The sequence below is a fragment of the Haliotis rufescens genome, unplaced genomic scaffold (assembly GCF_023055435.1).
Source record: "Haliotis rufescens isolate VD_foot unplaced genomic scaffold, xgHalRufe1.0.p SCAF_2, whole genome shotgun sequence".
Classification (NCBI taxonomy): domain Eukaryota; kingdom Metazoa; phylum Mollusca; class Gastropoda; order Lepetellida; family Haliotidae; genus Haliotis; species Haliotis rufescens.
The window spans coordinates 41,435,664-41,456,984 of record NW_025963890.1 but is presented as its reverse complement, the minus strand read 5'-3'; the positions used below and the strand labels follow the sequence as shown (position 1 = coordinate 41,456,984).

The window sequence follows — 21,321 nt, the reverse complement described above, 5'->3', positions numbered from 1 at the left end:
AGAGTGATTTTTCTTCCAGGGTGCCATTGTACAATGCGATCTTAGCACTAAGGTGATCATAACTCCCATATCTTAACATAGGTTTTCAACAGTAGATGTGCTAAGGTTGTTTTGTACTACGGGCCCCTGATCCATTTTGAACACACTTCGATGACATTCTCAGAAAGAGGAATCCTTAATAAGTGACTATAATTCATGACATTTACAATACATGCATTCCTAGTCAATGAAGATTAAGATCCCATAAAAGCAATGTGATGGATGCATTATTTGAAATCAGTTTTGCTGTTAAGAGATATTTGTAAGGCTCTTATTTCAGTATGGCTGCACAGATGGAAGTCTTGCAGACTTGGGGAAACAACAGTGATTTTATTGTTGTCTTTCAGTAACCATGGCAACTTTCCTTGTTTCACAGGTTGGCGGGGGTATGGCTGCACAGATGGAAGTCATGCAAACTCGGACACAACAGAGTTGGCTATGACTTTATTGTTATCCCTCAGTAACCATGGCAACTTTCCTTGTTTCACAGGTTGGCGGGGGTATGGCTGCACAGATGGAAGTCATGCAAACTCGGACACAACAGAGTTGGCTATGACTTTATTGTTATCCCTCAGTAACCATGGCAACTTTCCTTGTTTCACAGGTTGGCGGGGGTATGGCTGCACAGATGGAAGTCATGCAAACTCGGACACAACAGAGTTGGCTATGACTTTATTGTTATCCCTCAGTAACCATGGCAACTTTCCTTGTTTCACAGGTTGGCGTGGGTATGGCTGCACAGATGGAAGTCATGCAAACTCGGACACAACAGAGTTGGCTATGACTTTATTGTTATCCCTCAGTAACCATGGCAACTTTCCTTGTTTCACAGGTTGGCGGGGGTATGGCTGCACAGATGGAAGTCATGCAAACTCGGACACAACAGAGTTGGCTATGACTTTATTGTTATCCCTCAGTAACCATGGCAACTTTCCTTGTTTCACAGGTTGGCGTGGGTATGGCTGCACAGATGGAAGTCATGCAAACTCGGACACAACAGAGTTGGCTATGACTTTATTGTTATCCCTCAGTAACCATGGCAACTTTCCTTGTTTCACAGGTTGGCGGGGGTATGGCTGCACAGATGGAAGTCATGCAAACTCGGACACAACAGAGTTGGCCATGACTTTGCTGTTGTCTCTCAGCAACCTCTTCTTCATCCCTGGCATCATCGTGGCTCTTCATCGACGCTACTTTGTGGAAGCGTTGGTCTACTTATTCAACATGTTTTTTTCAACAGTGAGTTGAGACGTTTTGGTTGCCTTCAGTTAATGAGATCTAAATTTGGCACAAACTTTTAATTTGGCATTAGACTTGGCTATGGACATATAAAAAAACACAGCTGGGAGCAAAAGAGAATGTCACTTCCAAAAACAGACCAAGCCATCTGTCACTTGGGAGCTGCAATTTTTATCCTGTCAGTAACTAGAAAGGGATTATCCTTCATGAAATAATGAATGTTTTACTAAATATTTCTGACCTGTTAAGGCCATGTATTACAAGGGTTGTTGCCTTGTCTGTGTCCTCTCACATGTAGGGGAATGGCTGAGCGAGTGATTGCTCTTTGTGGTGCAGAGTTGCACCCTTTAGTTGTTCCAGGATCTGCTGATTTGGAGTTCAACTCCCAGACTCACCCAACAGTTGGTTAATGTCCACCACCTCAATCACTTTGGGATTTCGAATCACTGTGATATAGGTTTACTACTGTTCTCTGGTTCTGTCATCTGAGGGATCTTAAATAGCTGTTGTGCAGAGTTATTTCCCTTTCTCTTGCCAGAATCCACTGATTGTGGAATCTCAGCCTTGATTATGATCTTTGGTTTTGGCAGCACCATTCCCAAGCTGTTGGGTTTTGCCAAAGCAGTGAACGTCTCAGATCTATTTCACTTCAGTCTTTCCTCTGAGATCAAGCTGAAACGCCAACTTGTAACTCAGATACTGGGATACAAAGTTGCATTAAACTCACGCCTTGCTCTAAATCTGTTTCCGTGTTAAGTTTGGCCACACTTTCCACAACAGCAAGATCTACATCCTGTGCATCATGAACTATGACACACTCACTCACTCACTCACTCACTCACTCTTGCACCCACTCACTCACTCACTCACTCACTCACTCACTCTTCCACCCACTCACTCACCCACCCACTCACTCACCCACCCACCCACTCACTCACTCACTCACTCTTGCACCCATTCACTCACTCACTCACTCACTCATTCACACTCACTCACTCACTCACTCACTCACTCTTGCACCCACCCACTCACTCACCCACTCACTCACTCACTCTTGTTTCTGTGTACAGTTCTACCACGCCTGTGACAGCAGCAAGATCTACATCCTGTGCATCATGAAGTATGACACCCTCAGCTACGCTGACTTCATGGGCTCCATCATGTCCTTCTGGATGACGCTGATGGCGATGTCGCGCCTGCATCCACAGCTACGCTCGCTGCTGCACATGCTGGGAGTGCTCTGCATCTCTGTAATGATGGACTTCGACAGACACGGCCTGTGGGAGTCCGTCCTGCCCATTGGTGGGGGCATTTTGATACTACTTATTTCATGGGTGAGATATGTTTGAATTGTATTGACTATGAAAGTGCCATGGAACTTTGGATGTTGCTGTCACAATATGCTACTCCTCTCTGGGGATTCCAGGTAGGAAGTAGTCCCCAGCATCTTATGCTTGTCATAAGAAATGGATCGTCCCTTGAAGATCCAGGTTAGAATAGATCTTCAGCAACCCATGCTTGCTGTAAAAGGCGACTATGCTTGTCGTAAGAGGCGACTAACGGGATCGGATGGTCAGGCTCGCTGACTTGGTTGATGCATGTCATCGTATCCCAATTGCGTAGATTGATGCTCATGATGTCAATCACTGGATTTTCTGGTCCAGTCTCGATTATTTACAGACTGCCATCATATAGCTGGAATATTGCTGAGAGCGGCGTTAAACAACAAACAACAACAACCAAATGGATCAGGTGGTCAAGCTGTTACTTAGTTGTTATGCTCACAAAATCAATCTCTGGATTGTCTGGTCCAGACTCAATTATTTCCAGGCAGTCGTCACATAGCTGGAATATTGCCGAGTGTGGCGTTGAACATACAACAAACAAACATCATATGCTTCTGTATTCTACTCCTAGGCGTATCGGGGCGGTCGGGTAGCCTAGTGGTTAAAGCGTTCGCTCGTCACGCCAAAGACCCGGGTTCGATTCCCGACATGGGTACAATGTGTGAAGCCCATTTCTGGTGTCGCCCGCCGTGATGTTGCTGGAATATTGCTAAAAGCGGCGTAAAACCATACTCACTCACTCACTCACTCCTAGGCGTATACCATGGGGTTCTGGGTATGTTTGTCAATGGAGGTGACCTTAATGCATTGGGAGTCAGACTCAGTGACTCCTGCGTGGATGTCTTGTACGAATGAAACAGTACTGTTGGAGAGGGTCCTATTTTTGGCCTGATCAGAACAATACCAAAGTCACTTTTAAGAAATGTAAAGGTATGAAACTTTTCAATCTCATTAAAATCAGATCTTAGTTCTCGCTATCGCTTAAACACAGAACTGAGGACATCCCATTACGGGTCACGTCAGACCGACCTTGCGCGAATTTTGACAGACCAATGGAAAGACTGACAAGAAGTTGACATTAGCCAATCAGAAGACAGCTTTCTCGTGCTTTACAGCACTGATTTCAAATTGGCAACTACGCTATTTTGACAAATTCTTGACTAAAAATTTGAAACCTGAACAAAAGAACATTCTGGAATGGCAAATATGTGGTCTAGATTGTACTGATTCAGTCGTTAAACCCGTAACTAGTGTTCGGAATACCACGTGTTAAAGTTTTCGACATTGCATGATTAGAAATTACATTCCGACTATCACTTTCATGATCTGGTAAGCGACGCTCTGATTAGTCGGATGAAAGGTCGTGACCCCTCATGGGATGTCCTCTTTGTTTAGCCCTAGCAAGAACCAAGATCTGATTTTAATGAGATTGGAAACTTTTTTGATGATAAATAATTGATTACAACCAAACATTAAGTATGTAATGATCATTGTGTTATTGCCAATAACCATAGCCTTCAGTAGAAGGTCAAGGTCACTGAGATGACACTATAGGGAGACAGTGTTCATGAACATGTTGCCTGTTTAATATTGCAGGCCAGAGTCTGGTTCAAGCGTCGAACCTGTTTTCCGTCCAAATGGCGGTACATCAAGTTCCTTCTCCCAGGGTTCCTGTTAGCTGGCGCTGGGCTGGTGGTGTTTTCCTTCTTTGAGACCCAGGAGAACTATATGTACACACACAGCGTGTGGCACATGCTGATGTCTCTCTCCATCCTCTTCCTGCTGCCGCCGCGGAGACCCGTGTCGAAAGGTATAGACCTCCCCCCGTCCAGCAATGGCTCCATAGTAGAACAGTTTCAAATAGACTACTAGGACCGGAAATGTGCACCCTGACATTATGAGATAGCCAGTTGGACCATCTTCCCAAGGCAAGGGAATTAACTGACTATGAAAGTCAAGTTACCACCCTTGCCGAACTAGGCTGGTATTATTGGGTTATACTTTGGCTGGACTAACGAGTCTATGCATAGTCCAATCAAAATCGCCAATGAAATCGAAATCCGGTTCGTAAACTGTCATGCAGATTTCGCTCGGAATCTGATTGGTCCATAGAAGAGGCTTAGAAGGGACATAACTTGTAATAGCCACTGGTGGCGCTATGATTGAGCCCAGGAATTCCAGCCTAGTTCCGCAAGGGTGGAAACTGGCCTTTTAAAGTCAGTTAACTCTCTTGCCTCGGAAAGATGGTTGGGACTTGCCTCCCACATTAATAAAACATGACTTGGTATAATCATGCTAACTGATAAAGTTCAAAATGATGTTAAACCCATCTATATGGAAACATGCAACCTGTAGTTTTTTGTCTTTCCATGAAGTTGCTTTACCAACACAGGGCTATCAGAATCGTCATAATGTGGCTGTGGTTATATCATATCAACAGATGTATGAGTGAATGTTTTGGGCACAACGGGTTTGTGTTGCAAGCTACAGCAGGAGCCATGGGATAAATGACAATATTTGGCCTTTCAGAGTTTGACAATTCCATGTCCTAGTCAGTTTTCTTGAGCTTGAGATTCACTGGTTTGTAATCATTCACTTTTCTTTGTCCAAGCGAGGTTTCTAAAGGTTAAGCTTAAAAAAATAAAAGAATTGTTTCTCAGGCAATGACTTTTGAAAATATAGTGCGGGCGGGTGGTGCTTTTTTTTCTTCTATTTTGGGGGGATGGGGTGGAGTGGGGTGGGGTGGGGTTGTTCAAACTAGTATTTAACCAAATAAACAGTTGTGTTCCCTAAACCTGGAAAGGGCCTCCCTATATAAATGTATTCCTTGATGGTTAAAGTACTGGAATACAGTATTTGACTCTCTTTGGACTTACTTAAGGATTTTTGTTGTTGTTTTTAAAATGGAAATAAAATTGAAACGTGATGATGGGGGCAGTGCCTGAGAACCAAGACTATTATTTTTTTAGCCTTATTAACATTATTATTGACATTAACTAAAAAACGTTCACTTAATGCTAGAAATATCATTTCCAGTAGAGTTAACTAGTAGTTATTATTCACATTTTTGTCTTCAAGAGAGTTAACTAGTGGTTATTATTTACATATTTGTCTTCAAGAGAGTTAACTAGTAGTTATTATTTACATATTTGTCTTCAAGAGAGTTAACTAGTGGTTATTATTCACATTTTTGTCTCCGAGAGAGTTAATGAGTGGTTAATATTCACATTTTTGTCTTCAAAAGAGTTAACTTGTAGTTATTATTCACAATTTTGTCTTCAAAAGAGTTAACTAGTGGTTATTATTCACATTTTTGTCTTTAAGAGAGTTAACTAATGGTTATTATTCACAATTTTGTCTTCAAAAGAGTTAACTAGTAGTTATTATTTACATATTTGTCTTCAAGAGAGTTAACTAGTGGTTATTATTCACATTTTTGTCTCCGAGAGAGTTAATGAGTGGTTAATATTCACATTTTTGTCTTTGAAAGAGTTAACTAGTAGTTATTATTCACAATTTTGTCTTCAAAAGAGTTAACTAGTGGTTATTAGTCACATTTTTGTCTCCAAAGAGTTAATGAGTGGTTAATATTCACATTTTTGTCTTCGAAAGAGTTAACTAGTAGTTATTATTCACAATTTTGTCTTCAAAAGAGTTAACTAGTGGTTATTATTCACAATTTTGTCTTCAAAAGAGTTAACTTGTAGTTATTATTCACAATTTTGTCTTCAAAAGAGTTAACTAGTAGTTATTATTCACAATTTTGTCTTCAAAAGAGTTAACTAGTGGTTATTATTCACAATTTTGTCTTCAAAAGAGTTAACTAGTAGTTATTAATCACAATTTTGTCTTCAAAAGAGTTAACTAATGGTTATTATTCACATGTTGTCTTCAAAAGAGTTAACTAGTAGTTATTATTTACATATTTGTCTTTAAGAGAGATAATGAATAGTTATTATTCACATATTTGTCTTTAAGAGAGTTAACTAGTAGTTATTATTCTCATTTTTGTCTTCAAGAGAGTTAACTAGGGGTTAACTAGTTTTCTTCAGCTCAAAACTGTAGGTCAGCATGATCAGGCAGCTTTTCTTACATCTTGCCAAATCTGCTGAATATAAATAATATAATGTATATGCATATATATTCATACCCACCTGTTCATTATCATTGACAGATTCTGTACAACCCCTTCACAGCATAAGAGAGCAAATGTATTTGGGCCATAATCATTTGACTTTCAATTTGTGAAAAGTCTTTGGACTGATAGAACGTATGGAATGAATATTCCTCTAGTCATGATGCTGCACAGTACTGACATGAGTCCGTTTGTATAAGTACCTCAAATGTAAGACTTCATTTTACCCTCTCTCAAACTCCACCCTCTTCCCAACTTCCATAGTAAACAATGACTACATTAATGATAACAGTAGCAGTGGTAGCATCCATCACAGTGATGTGGCTTGTACTTTGCTCACTTTCGTTTGCCCACTGGAATATGACCATTGGGATATAACCAATGGAATATTATCATTGGATATGACCATTGGAATATGACCACTGGAATATGACCATTGCGATATGACCACTGGAATATGACCATCGGATATGACCATTGGATATAACCACTGGGATATGACCATTGGATATAACCACTGGAATATGACCATTGGATATAACCACTGGAATATGACCATTGGATATAACCACTGGGATATGACCATTGGATATAACCACTGGGATATGACCATTGGATATAACCACTGGGATATGACCATTGGATATAACCACTGGAATATGACCATTGGATAAAACCACTGGAATATGACCATTGGATATAACCACTGGAATATGACCATTGGATATAACCACTGGGATATAACCATTGGATATAACCACTGGAATATGACCATTGGATATAACCACTGGAATATGACCATTGGGATATGACCATTGGATATAACCACTGGGATATAACCATTGGATATAACCACTGGGATATAACCATTGGATAAAACCACTGGGATATGACCATTGGATATGACCACTGGGATATGACCATTGGATATAACCACTGGGATATGACCATTGGATATAACCACTGGAATATGACCATTGGATATAACCACTGGAATATGACCATTGGGATATGACCACTAGAATATGACCATTGGGATATGACCACTGGAATATGACCATTGGATATAACCACTGGAATATGACCATTGGATATAACCACTGGGATATAACCATTGGATATAACCACTGGGATATAACCATTGGATAAAACCACTGGAATATGACCATTGGATATGACCACTGGGATATGACCATTGGATATAACCACTGGGATATGACCATTGGATATAACCACTGGAATATGACCATTGGGATATGACCACTAGAATATGACCATTGGGATATGACCACTGGAATATGACCATTGGATATGACCATCGGGATATGACCTCTGTAATATGCCCACATTCAGAAACCAATCATCATAGTAACAATTATTGAAAGTGGTTATTGTTGCCATGGGAACATGTTCTTTGGTGGTTTGTGTCCTTTAGCATGTTTAGTAGGGAATATTATTGTATTACAAAGATGTTGATAAATGGATCCTCATCAGTGCAAAGATGTATTATGTTTGTGATAGAAACATGTCCATCTTGATCATTTTGGCTGTGTCTGGATGAACATGTTTCACAGTAATATCTTTCATACAGTCAGCTCCACCGAGAGAGTAAAGTTGGATGTGTCAAGAGGTCCAAAATAGCCAGGTTTTAAAATTCTAAACTTCTTCCTGATGCCGACTGACTTTCACCGAAGTCCGAAGCCCAAATATAATTCTTGTAAACGTAGCAAGAACATTCACTTATGTCTGTGTCATTTTCAAGACCTTGGTATGTGTATAACAAAATTTAACTTTGGAACATTCAAATGGCATGGATAATTATGATAACAAGCATATATGCTAAGTCCCTGTATTGTATTGACAGAGATTGACTCACCCTCTCATGTTGTATACATACAGTGAAGTGGAGACCTGGACTCACCCTCCCCTGTTGTAAACATACAGTTAAGTGGAGACCTAGACTCACCCTCTCATGTTGTATACATACAGTGAAGTGGAGACCTGGACTCACCCTCCCCTGTTGTAAACATACAGTTAAGTGGAGACCTGGACTCACCCTCTCCTGTTGTAAACATACAGTGAAGTGGAGACCTGGACTCACCCTCCCCTGTTGTATACATACAGTGAAGTGGAGACCTGGACTCACCCTCCCCTGTTGTAAACATACAGTTAAGTGGAGACCTGGACTCACCCTCTCCTGTTGTAAACATACAGTGAAGTGGAGACCTTGACTCACCCTCTCCTGTTGTAAACATACAGTGAAGTGGAGACCTGGACTCGCCCTCCCCTGTTGTAAACATACAGTGAAGTGAAGACCTAGACTCACCCTCTCCTGTTGTATACATACAGTGAAGTGGAGACCTAGACTCACCCTCTCCTGTTGTATACATACAGTTCAATATCTTGCAGTCACATTCTGTATGTCATTCATAGTATAGTATTCATCGGACACATCTCTCTGTTCTGTATTGAACAATTTTCATTTTAATGTACTGATCATGTTTAAACTATGTCCTAATTTTAGCAGATGAAATGACTTTATATTTAACATTGTAGAACCCTTTATCATGTTTCTATATTTTTATAAAGTTTACATACTCTTATTTTAACTGAACTCTTTGTTTTACGTGAGTTTGATAAACATACATGATTGATTCTTAAATTTGAATTATTTGTCAATATTTTAAACATTTTACCTTTCTTGCAAACATTTTCAGATTTTGTCTGACACAAGCAACGTATCGCATGTTCTATTGGCAGTCATGTCCTGGTTTTCTGCATAATCAGTAGTTTCTCAGTTAAACTCCGTCCTTTTCATCAATGGTATAAATACTTACATATGAAAATGCAAATTACGGTTTTAGAAATATCCTTTTCGAATATATTTTTGTTATCGGTACACGTGTCACCTGTTGATTGAGTTGCTGTTTCATGGTACTTGCTGTCATCATTATCACAATATCAAACATGACAGGGAGCTGAGCAGGCAACTAAGATGGCTTTGTGATGCTGGGGCCAGGTTGTGGGAGGTCCAATACTTTGTTCTCTGAACTGATCTGAGCTCTACATAGAGGGGTCTACAGTATCAGGATATCTCAATATACTGTAAATCTTGAAATTAACGCGAGCGTTAATCAAATGCAAAAAATGTGAGTGGTCATAATTAACTTTGCATTTATGTCTCAAAAATGACTATCAACAATAAGACGGCCTCACTGCACACTTTAGATAACAGAAATATACTTGAATATATACACATTAACATACATTAACATTAATTACTCTGTATATGTATAGATAAAAATTATCAATGTAGGCCTGCAATTAATCCATTTACCGTATTCGACGTAATAAGCACCCACGGCGATACTTGCTAAAATATTGGCTAGTGAACAATCCCAATTAGCACCCCTACCGATTAATGAGTGTACACAAGACTTATTTATTCGTTCCTAATACGCACTCGTGTGTTATATGCACCATTAATTATGGGCTTTTAAATTCTTGAAAATATATCTGTCGTGTATAATACACACAGACTTTTCTTTTGTATCATATTAGGCTGTCAGCATACACCACAATATTAACTCTGGGTTTTATTTCTTAACAAAACTATATTCTAATAAGAGCCCCCTTTTTCTAATTTTGGGAGCCCCCTGGGTGCTTATTACGTTGAATAAGGTAATGCTAAATCTGAACCAGGCTGATATATTAAAATTTATTTTTCCATCTTCACTGTAGTACTCTTAATACGTGTAAACAATTCTGTGGCAGGTAATCAGTAATTTAGAATCACTTTTATAAATTTGTATGGGTAAAGTATCAACATTGAAAATCTATTGCGATATACATTGAAATCTCTAACACTACAACTGTCCAGTCTCATTAAAATCAGATCTTAGTTCTTGCTGTTGCTAAACAAAGATCTGAGGACATCCCATTAAGGGTCACGTCAGAACGACCTCTCATCCAACCAATCAGAGCGTCGCTTACCAGATCATGAAAGTGACCGTCGGAAAGTGTTTTCTAATCATGCAACCACGAAATATTTGACACGGGGTATTCCGAACGACAGTTACGGGTTTTATGATTATATCCATACAATCTAGGCCATCCATAAGCCATTCCAGAATATTCTTCTTTTCAGTTTTAATTTTTTTTAATCGAGAATACGTCAAAATATGTTTCGAAGCGTAGTCACCAGTTTGAAACTTGTGTTGTAAAGCTCGAGAAAGCTGCCTTCTTATTGGCTAATGTCGATTTCTTGTCAGTCATTTCATTGGTCAGTCAAAATTCATGAAAAGTCGTTCTGACGTGACCCGTACTGGGATGTCCTCAGATCTTTGTTTAGCAGTAGCGAAAACTTAGATCTGATTTTAATGAGATTGTACAACTGTCATATGTCAATCTTTAATGTAGGAGACCTCTGATTATTATACCCCGGACATAAAAGGGAGGGGGTATATAGTTATGCCAAGGAATTCTGTCCGTCCATCCCACATTGTTTTGTGCCACCAATAGTTTGAAAACTACTTTATAGATTCTTTTCAAACTTGGTTAACACTTTCTATACCAATAGGAGAACTGCAGTGTAAGTTTGATTTCATTATTTGGATTTTTTTTTAAAATACTATTTTTTTTACTTAGAATTTTTTTACTTAAACAATTGTGCGGGCTATAACTTGAAAACTACTGCATGGATTCTTTTCAAATTTAACAAAGGTTTCCATACTAATAGAAGAGGTGCAGTGCAAAATTTGATGTTTCTGAGAAAGTATGATTTTGTTTATGTTTTTAGTTATTATTTTACTTCAACATTTGTGTGACCTCTAACTTGAAAACTACTTCATGGATTCTTTTTCAATTGAGGGTACAGTTTCTATACCAATAAGAGGGGTGCAGTGCAAAGTGTGATTTTGATAAGTGGATTTTCTGAGAAAATATTGCTTTTTCATGTTTTGAAGTTAGAATATGTTGGAGTCGAAGTCGGGGTATAAGTGTCTTTTACACTTTTAGCCTTGTCTTTAAATAGCGTCCGACCGCCTCCGTGGTCTAGTGGTAGAGCGTCCGCCCGAAAAGTGGGAGGTTCGGGGTTTGATCCCCTGCCGCGTCATACCAAAAGACGTTAAAAGATGGTACTTGTTGTTACCCTGTCTGGCGCTCAGCATTAAGGGGCTAAAACAAGGACTGGTCGGCTTGGAGTCAGTAAACTGTGTCTGAGTGGGGCATCCATGTTAAACTGAGTCCGGACTAGTACAAGCCGCCACGCAACACGTACATGCACGTCGCTATATAAGTGCAATAATCTTGGACGCGACATTAAACCCAATTTCACCTCACCTTAACTTTCTTGTCAGATAACAAATTACTTCTTTCAATTTTGTGACGTTTCCCAACTCTTAACTTGACTTTTAAAAGTTATTTTTAAACAGAAAAACTAAAATCATCGACAGAGTTGTGGAACACCATCCTATCAAGGAGTGATACAAACTGACACAGTCTTACCTGCATTTCATTCATCGAGTAAATATATGACAATTGGACCAGCTTCAAATCCCTGAAACTTGTTGATGTCAGATGGAAAATCTGAAGACTGTAAACACATGAACCAGCTCAAACCTTGGTCTCATACAATGTACTAGCAGCAGAAACATGATAATGTTTACTTCATGTACAAAGATCCGATGTTCGACTTGTAGATAACTTGTCTTTTTTATGATGATGTGAAATGATTTTTACCTTCATGTAGATATATTTTACATTTTACATTGATCTGCTTGTTTTGGATGTCTCTGCTAGACGTTGTTGTTGTTGTTGTTGCATTAAGTGTTTAAGAGGTCGCCTTCTGCCTAAGCAATTTCGGTTGACCTGTCCCTCTTTGGGTCTGTGAGAAGGGTACACATATCTATTGTGAGTTTGGTATTCACATAATTTCTGTTTTTGCATTGATATGATTATTTTCGAATATTGATATAATTTCATTTTTATCCTTGGTTGCCCTGTTTATATACGTTAGTAGCTGTCCATCTCTCAGAAATAGAGTTAGTTTGGCCTTCGCTATTGCATCTCTTGGCTTTAGGAGATCTATGACAAATTGCGGATCTAACTGCAATTCTGCTAGACTTGTGCTATATCGTTAATTATACTGCATGCATATCAGTGTGTGAATTGCTCTCATATCGGGACAGGGGATGTTAGACTAGTCATGTGAATCAATTGACATATACTTTACAGTGCTTATCTGTATGATAGTCAGGAATCTATCAGCCAGCATATTCAACATTGACAAACTTAGAAAATGTCAAAAAAAATTAAGACTAGTCAATGTCAATTATTTTTAAGACTAGTCAATATCAAATTTTTTAAGACTAGTCAATATCAATTTTTTTAAGACTAGTCATGAGGACTGTGTAGACCTTATTTCACTAGTCCTTGGAGTTTGTAGCTAGTCCTGTTTGAACGAAGCAAGACTGTTTACTATGTTTATATTACTGTCAGTTTTATCAGTTTCAATTTCTCAGAAAATTGAAACATTGAGAACTGGTTCAGAATTATAATGCTGCACGTCAATGAGGATTAACATTGAATTGTTATGTCCACAGCACATTTTAATAGCCTCGGGCCATCAGACTAGCATCAATTTTGAAGGCTTATTAAAATTAAAGTCAAGGGATGCTAAACCTCAGGTTAAAAAATAAAGATTTAGTGGGTCCCTCGATAATGTTCACCTTGATGTCTAAACACTGCACATCCAATCATTGGGTGATGTTTCTAAAAGCCCACCTTCAATGTTACCTGCCCATCTTCAATGTTACCTGCTAACATTCAGCATTAATATTGAAAAATTGCAAAAATAAGAGACAAATCATGTCATGATTCAGTTGAAATGTTGCAAAAAATTACTTGAAAATTTACAAGGAGTTATAATAAGTCTGAATATGAGAGTAGTCTTGAAATTATGTGCCAGACAGTCGGGCAGGTGGAGGAACACTTCCCGACAAAAATGTTACCAGCCACGGGCAGGTGGGCAGACAGTTATTTCGGACACTGATTTGGAGCTTGTTGACTTTATTAAAGTGAGTCAAATTCATAGATTGGCTGTGCTTTGATAGGTGAAAATCAACTTTTTAATATATATATGTTTTTAGATAAAAGTTGATAACTTCCGCAAGGGTTTGATCATTTTCTACAGGGGTAATAATGAATTTTTTTTACATGTTTTACCCTGAATGAATATTACCCGTATCAACATGAAGTATGTTGTACTGACTTGACTAAGGCTGACAGGAAGTCACAGTAACCATGGCAACAGACTGGCCTGGATTATAGTACTGGTGACTCACTGCATCTGATCCTGCTCTGGGATGAGATGCCAGCAAGGAAGTGGGTTGTAGGCAGGAGGAAGTTGATCATGAGCTCAACGACTCAGCAAATCCCACATCTTCACAGCATGTGCTTGATGAACTGTGAAGCAGGCCTCCATCGAGGGAAGTGTTCAGGGCAGAGTCCTGCTTGCTTGCCTCAGTTACTGTCTTGTGTCCCCCCAAAAGAAATTTGGATACTCTCTCAATATATTATTTAGTTTTGCTGTGACAGTCTATGTGGTATTTATGTAAGGCCCGGTAGTGTTTTTAGCTCCAGAAGTTTAATCTTAGGCTCCTCTGATTAATTTTTTGACAAGATTACAACTGGACCTGGTGGCTGGTTAACAGGGTCACCTGGGTATCAAGGTGGCTGGTTTAACAAGGTAACCTGGATATCAAGGTGGCTGGTTAAATGAGGTCTCCTGGGTATCAAGGTGGCTGGTTAACAAGGTCACCTGGGTATCAAGGTGGCTGGTTAACGAGGTCACCTGGGTATCAAGGTGGCTGGTTAACGAGGTCACCTGGGTATCAAGGTAGCTGGTTAATGAGGTCGACTGGGTATCAAGGTGGCTGGTTAACAAGGTCGACTGGGTATCAAGGTGGCTGGTTAACAAGGTCACCTGGGTATCAAGGTAGCTGGTTAACAAGGTCACCTGGGTATCAAGGTGGCTGGTTAACAAGGTCACCTGGGTATCAAGGTGGCTGGTTAACAAGGTCACCTGGGTATCAAGGTGGCTGGTTAAATGAGGTCACCTGGGTATCAAGGTGGCTGGTTAACATCGTCACCTGGGTATCAAGGTGGCTGGTTAATGAGGTCACCTGGGTATCAAGGTGGCTGGTTAACAAGGTCATATGGGTATCAAGGTAGCCGGTTAACGAGGTCACCTGGGTATCAAGGTGTCTATGTATTAAAGTAACCTGGACATCATGATGTTATTGGCCTCGAGTTGCCTGAAACAACTGGTCAAAATCCATCAACAATATATCTGTTTCACTTCTGGACAATTACAGTAGTTAACAAAATAACGGCTGCTTGGAAACTTCAAAATGTCAAAATTCCCATTTTCAGGGATGTAAATCTTCCTCAGATCTGCAAATTTAAGTGACCACAAATTTACTACAATCTGATGGCTTCCTCCCTAATCACAACCAAATCAGCAGAATCCCTGCATTTGATTCCTTGACTGGGATTTTCGAGAATAATGAATAATCCCTGCTTTCAAGCACATGGTTGATGGTGGTGGATTGATGCTGTGCAGCATGGCCATATTGTTACAATGTTTTAGTTAGATCACAATAATCATTGTATGACTGTTAACAGTCAAATGTGTTTTAGCATGGCATGTTTCATATGTAATTAAACATACCCAATGTGTCAAGGTGGCTGGTTAAATGAGGTCACCTGGGTATCAAGGTGGCTGGTTAACATCGTCACCTGGGTATCAAGGTAGCTGGTTAACGAAGTCACCTGGGTATCAAGGTGGCTGGTTAGATGAGGTCACCTTGTTATCAAGGTGGCTGGTTAACAAGGTCACCTGGGTATCACGGTGGCTGGTTAACGAGGTCACCTGGGTATCAAGGTGGCTGGTTAACGAGGTCACCCGGGTATCAAGGTGGCTGGTTAACAAGGTCACCTGAGTATCGAGGTGGCTGGTTAACGAGGTCACCTGGGTATCAAGGTGGCTGGTTAAATGAGGTCACCTTGTTATCAAGGTGGCTGGTTAAATTAGGTCACCTGGGTATCAAGGTGGCTGGTTAACGAGGTCACTTGGGTATCACCTGGGTATCACCTGGGTAAACATACCCAATGTGTCCAATAGATCAAAATCTAGCTTTAGTTAGACCCACATATCAAGCCTTTGTTGTCATGTAGGCATATTTTGCCATGCGATATAGTCCCTTAATGTTCTACACAAGTTGCTCACCGAATGTATTCAATGTTGTATTGATTGGTAGGAAATTATAGATGATATACCATATTATATATGTGTCAAACAATGAATGATTTCATAAACTTTCATTAATCATTAATAATGTCCCATCATTTCAGTGTGTTGTACAAATGCTGAATTTTACACAGTGATTTCGTTGCTCCAAAGACTTATTGTCAGCTGTGATTGTTTTGAATGGTATTTGATAATCATTTGCATAATTTTTACACAAATCGGTTGATCTCATCAACATTTATCATGATTTTAATATGACAAATCAGTAATTCATGTTGTCACTCATAGTGATTGCATTGCCATTGGGGATGGGACGATACACCAACTATACGATCCGATACGTATCACGATCCGATATGTATCACTATGCTTGTATGTGCTCTTATCTGTGGGGGGCACGGGAGGCCCAGTCGTCTAAGGTGCCGCGATTCGCTGTGCAGAGTTGCGTCCCTTGGGCACGCCAGAAACCTATGATTGTGGGTTCGAATCCCGGTTCGCCCTGATTATGTTTCTAGGTTTGTCATCACCATACCCGTGCTCGTGGGTTTCACCAAAGTGGTAAACGTCTGAGACCTGCATCACTTAGGGCTTTCCTCCCACATTTAGCTGACACGCCGCGATATAACTGGAATACTGTTAAACCCAACTCACTCACTCTTATCTGTGCTGTGTAAGCCATCTTTTTCATAAACAAGATGGCCAAATACCTGGCACACTGACGATTCACAGCTGCCAGTGTCAATGGATGAAAATATTTACTTTTTTAATGCTAATTTTCACTACTTATTAGTGTTCAGTGTAACAGCCTTTAAAGTAAACATTTAAGGTATGAATCGATATTTTTTACTTAGTGTGCGACTGTGATTGATTCTTGTATCGGGAAGTAAAATATCGCGATCCACGGATGCATCGGTGTATCGTCCCACCACTAATTGCCATCATGTATGGTTGCCATGGCATCAGTATTAAATGTTCTAATGTGGAATTGATATGCAATCAGCCAAAGATGTTATGTATGACTTATGAAATTTGTTTCATATATGATTGTTACATTTTATAAATTTTGTCAAATTGTGCTGATTAAAGTGCCAAAGTCAACCAAAATGAAAAAATGTTGTTGTCTTTTTAAGTGCAGTTTATCATCAAAATACAGATTATCTTTACGATAAAATATCAAATCTTATTTTTTAATGATTACAGTATCAAGGCATAAATGAGTTGAAAGTATTAATAGTCTACCATGCTATCCAGCATATAATATATAAAGAATGAAAGATTAATACAGTATTTTCATTGAATAATTTGATAACTATAGGCCCCGTTCCACAGAGTGATCTTAACGCTATATAGGTGATCGTAAGTCCCATAGTTTAACATAGGCTTAAGACAGTCGTAGCGCTAAGGTGATCGTAAGTTCCATAGTTTGACATAAGCTTACAACAGTTGTAGTACTAAGGTGATCGTAAGTTCAATAGTTTAACATAGGATTAAGACAGTCGTAGCGCTAAGGTGATCGTAAATTCCATAGTTTCACATAAGCTTACAACAGTCGTAGTACCATGGTGATCATAAGTTCCATAGTTTAACATAGGCTTAAGACAGTTGTAGCGCTAAGGTGATCGTAAGTCCCATAGTTTAACATAAGCATACGACAGTCAAGCTCTGAGACAATGATAAGATTTGTCATTTATCGAATTTGTAATCTGGTAGTGATGATTAGTGCACTGTTGTCAATGTTGTAAATTACAGAGCATGGTGTGGCTTCCATTTCAGAATATGAGTCCTTCAGTCTCGACGATGGATTGGGACAAATAGTGAGTCGAGAATTGTCTGCCAATATGGCCGATCCAGGAGCAATCAACACAAGAGAATCTCCACAACACCTGGCAAGCAGAAGCGGGTCTCTAGACCATCTTGTCCTGTAGGTAGTCACTGAAGGGGGTGACTAGCTACAAGGGAGTCTTTAGACTAGAAAGGGTATGATAGCTGGAGGGGTTGGGCAGTCTAGAGGGGGATGGAGTAGCTGGAGGGGTGAAGTTACTAGAAGGGGTAGGGTAGCCATAGGGGTCGGGGTAGGTGGAGCCATGGTTGGTGGGATGGGTGTCCTGGAGAGGTGGGGTGGGGTAGCTGCAGGGGTGTTGCCAAGCTCATGCTTAGGTGGTGGGGTTAGAGGTCGGATGGGTTACTAGAGGTGGATGGGGTAGCCGGAGGGGGTGTGGTTTCTATAAGGTGTGCGTAACTAGGGATGGTCGGGTTACTAGAAGCAGTAGGGTAGCCGGAGGGGCTGGAGTTACTAGAAGAGGTGATTCTCCACATAGAAAGCGCAGTTGAACCAATTCTTGTCATCCACTAGCTCACTGACAAGTATACACATATATTCTTAACTGCAGAGGGGATATTAGTAGGATCCTTGATACTGATGCTGCATATGTTTAATCTCAGGTATCTAAAGGGGCTCTCACACTTTGCCGAGTTAGGTCCTGAGTATGGACTCGAGCTGACTCGGGGGTACTCGTATGGAGCTGGTAGTGAGGTCATACTAAACTCGGGGTAACTCAGGATACCTCACACTGATCTACAAGAGCTTTGGAACTGCTCAAAACAGTCCGGCCGCCAGAAACTCTATTGGACTCCTATTGGACTCCTATGGGGCTCGTAACACACTCGTAGCGTACTCGTATGATACTCATATATGTAAAGTCTCTTCCTGAGTCCTAACCGAGTTAGGCTCAAGAGAGCTCGGCAACCACCTCGGCAAAGTATGAGAGCTGCTTAAGTGTTGATAAAGCTTTCACTATGAGACGAGTAATTGAAAGAAAGCTTATTAACCTTATATACAATCTTGGTAGTACTAACATATCAGCCACAGCTCCTCGCCTATAGCCTGATCTTAACTGGGTGTATCAATCCTGATGCAACAGATGTTGAACCTCCTGTATCTGAGTGCTATAAATGGAGTAATACAAACATATCAGCTAGAGGTTCACATCACTTAACAGTCTCACAATTTGTACAAAACATTTATGCTAACATTCATGATGCCAAAATGAATCTTTTTCCTATTATCAACCTGTTAGGTAGTAAATTGTATTGACAAGCCTCTGTTTGGGGTAGGGCCTCCGTGGTGTAGTGTCTGCCTGGAGAGTGGAAAGTCGGTGTTTGATCTCCTGGCCGCCTCCATGGTGTAGTGGAAAGAGGGTCTGTCTGGAGAGCAGAGGGTCGGTGGTTTGATCTCCTGGCCACCTCCATGGTGTAGTGGAAAGAGGGTCTGCCTGGAGAGTGGAAAGTCGGTGTTTGATCTCCTGGCCATCTCCATGGTGTAATGGATAGAGCGTCTGCCTGGAGAGCAGGTCGGTGGTTTGATCTCCTAGCCATCTCCATGGTGTAGTGGATAGAGCGTCTGCCTGGAGAGCAGGTCGGTGGTTTGATCTCCTGGCCACCTCCATGGTGTACTGGATAGAGCGTCTGCCTGGAGAGCAGAAGGTCGGTGGTTTGATCTCCTGGCCACCTCCATGGTGTAATGGATAGAGCGTCTGCCTGGAGAGCAAAGGATCAGTGGTTTGATCACCTGGCCGCCTCCATGGTGTAGTGGATAGAGCGTCTGCCTGGAGAGCAGAAGGTCGGTGGTTTGATCTCCTGGCCACCTCCATGGTTTAGTGGATAGAGGGTCTGTCTGGAGAGTGGAAAGTCGGTGTTTGATCTCCTGGCCATCTCCATGGTGTACTGGATAGAGCGTCTGCCTGGAGAGCAGGTCGGTGGTTTGATCTCCTAGCCATCTCCATGGTGTAGTGGATAGAGCGTCTGCCTGGAGAGCAGGTCGGTGGTTTGATCTCCTGGCCACCTCCATTGTGTTGTGGATAGAACGTCTGCCTGGAGAGCAAAGGATCAGTGGTTTGATCACCTGGCCGCCTCCATGGTGTAGTGGATAGAGGGTCTGTCTGGAGAGCCGGTCGGTGGTTTGATCTCCTGGCCATCTCCATGGTGTAGTGGATAGAGCGTCTGCCTGGAGAGCCGGTCGGTGGTTTGATCTCCTGGCCATCTCCATGGTGTACTGGATAGAGCGTCTGCCTGGAGAGCAGGTCGGTGGTTTGATGTCCTGGCCATCTCCATGGTGTAGTGGATAGAGCGTCTGCCTGGAGAGTGGAAAGTCAGTTTTTGATCGCCTGGCCACCTCCATGGTGTAGTGGATAGAGGGTCTGCCTGGAGAGCAGAAGGTCGGTGGTTTGATCTCCTGGCCACCTCCATGGTGTACTGGATAGAGGGTCTGCCTGGAGAGCAGGTCGGTGGTTCAATCACCTGACTGCCTCTGTGGTGTTGTGGATAGGTTGGTGGTTCTATCCCCTGGGTTGCGTCATAACAAAAGACAAGGAAAGATGGTACTTGTTGTTTCCCTGCCTGGCACTCTGCATAAGGGGGATAAACAAGGACTGGTCGGTTCATAGTCAGCATACCGTGTCTGAGTGAAATTACTGCATGGTATCTCAGTGGGCTAACACTGTAAAACCAGCATGAGTTTGAACCAATATAAGCAGCCATGCACACACACACACACACACACACACACACACACACACACACACCACACACCACACACCACATACACACACACACCACAAACACACATGCATGCACGTCGCAATTTAAGCGCAATAATCTTGAACGCGACATTAAACCCCATTTCACTTTACCTCTGTGTATACGTATTTGACATATCAGACATATTGATACAATAAAATTGTATGTTTTCACTTTCATCACTCACAGACAGCATTAAGATATTGTGAGTAAACCGCTAGAGTTATTTTCTTTGAGACAGTGGTTGGCTGAGAGCCATAGCTTGAGATGTGTTTGTGAATCGTGTTTCTGCTTGTACTTGAAAAGTACCTTTTTGTACCTTCCTGCTCCTGTTCATGCAGGTTTTTCATTAACATAATCAAGCGTTCAAATGTGTAAATAATTTTGACTAACTTAAAAAACAATTTACTGTCATCAGCGGTAGAAACTAACAGTTTTCGTCCACTAGTCCATATAATGATAACATATAGCAAAACACTTAAAAAGGGCATATTTCTACTAGTCCTTATGATACCTTAACCGTTGGGCAGTCTGGCAAGGACTGCAGGACTAGTGCCAATTTCTAACGCTGGTCATTGTCCAATTTATCGGTCAATTGTATTTGACTATCTTATTATTCGCTTCAATGATCAAAGATGGGTGGTTCTTCACTGGTATTTAATGAGAGGTTTGCCCAG

General features: G+C 40.9%; 1 protein-coding gene and 1 long non-coding RNA gene across 4 annotated transcripts in view; both read left to right on the top strand.

The window, feature by feature from the left end:
• The window catches only part of LOC124118740 (post-GPI attachment to proteins factor 6-like), a 50,852-nt gene extending 29,748 nt beyond the window's left edge, over nt 1–21,104 (top strand). Inside the window, exons 9-12 of the mRNA XM_048399991.1 lie at nt 1,100–1,278; nt 2,349–2,612; nt 4,221–4,434; nt 17,843–21,104. Coding sequence (XP_048255948.1) covers nt 1,100–1,278; nt 2,349–2,612; nt 4,221–4,434; nt 17,843–17,994 — 809 coding nt within the window. The 3' untranslated portion in view covers nt 17,995–21,104. The remainder of the gene's footprint in view (nt 1–1,099; nt 1,279–2,348; nt 2,613–4,220; nt 4,435–17,842) is intronic.
• Nucleotides 12,766–16,324, top strand: LOC124118742. 3 transcript variants are annotated; one of them, XR_007222263.1, is made up of 3 exons: nt 12,766–14,656; nt 14,723–14,970; nt 15,004–16,324. It is a non-coding gene; the product is annotated as an uncharacterized LOC124118742 (long non-coding RNA). The 3 variants fall into 3 exon arrangements; XR_007222264.1 differs by having other exon boundaries at nt 14,723–15,553; nt 15,654–16,324; XR_007222262.1 differs by having other exon boundaries at nt 14,723–16,324.
• Nucleotides 21,105–21,321: the final 217 nt, after the last annotated feature.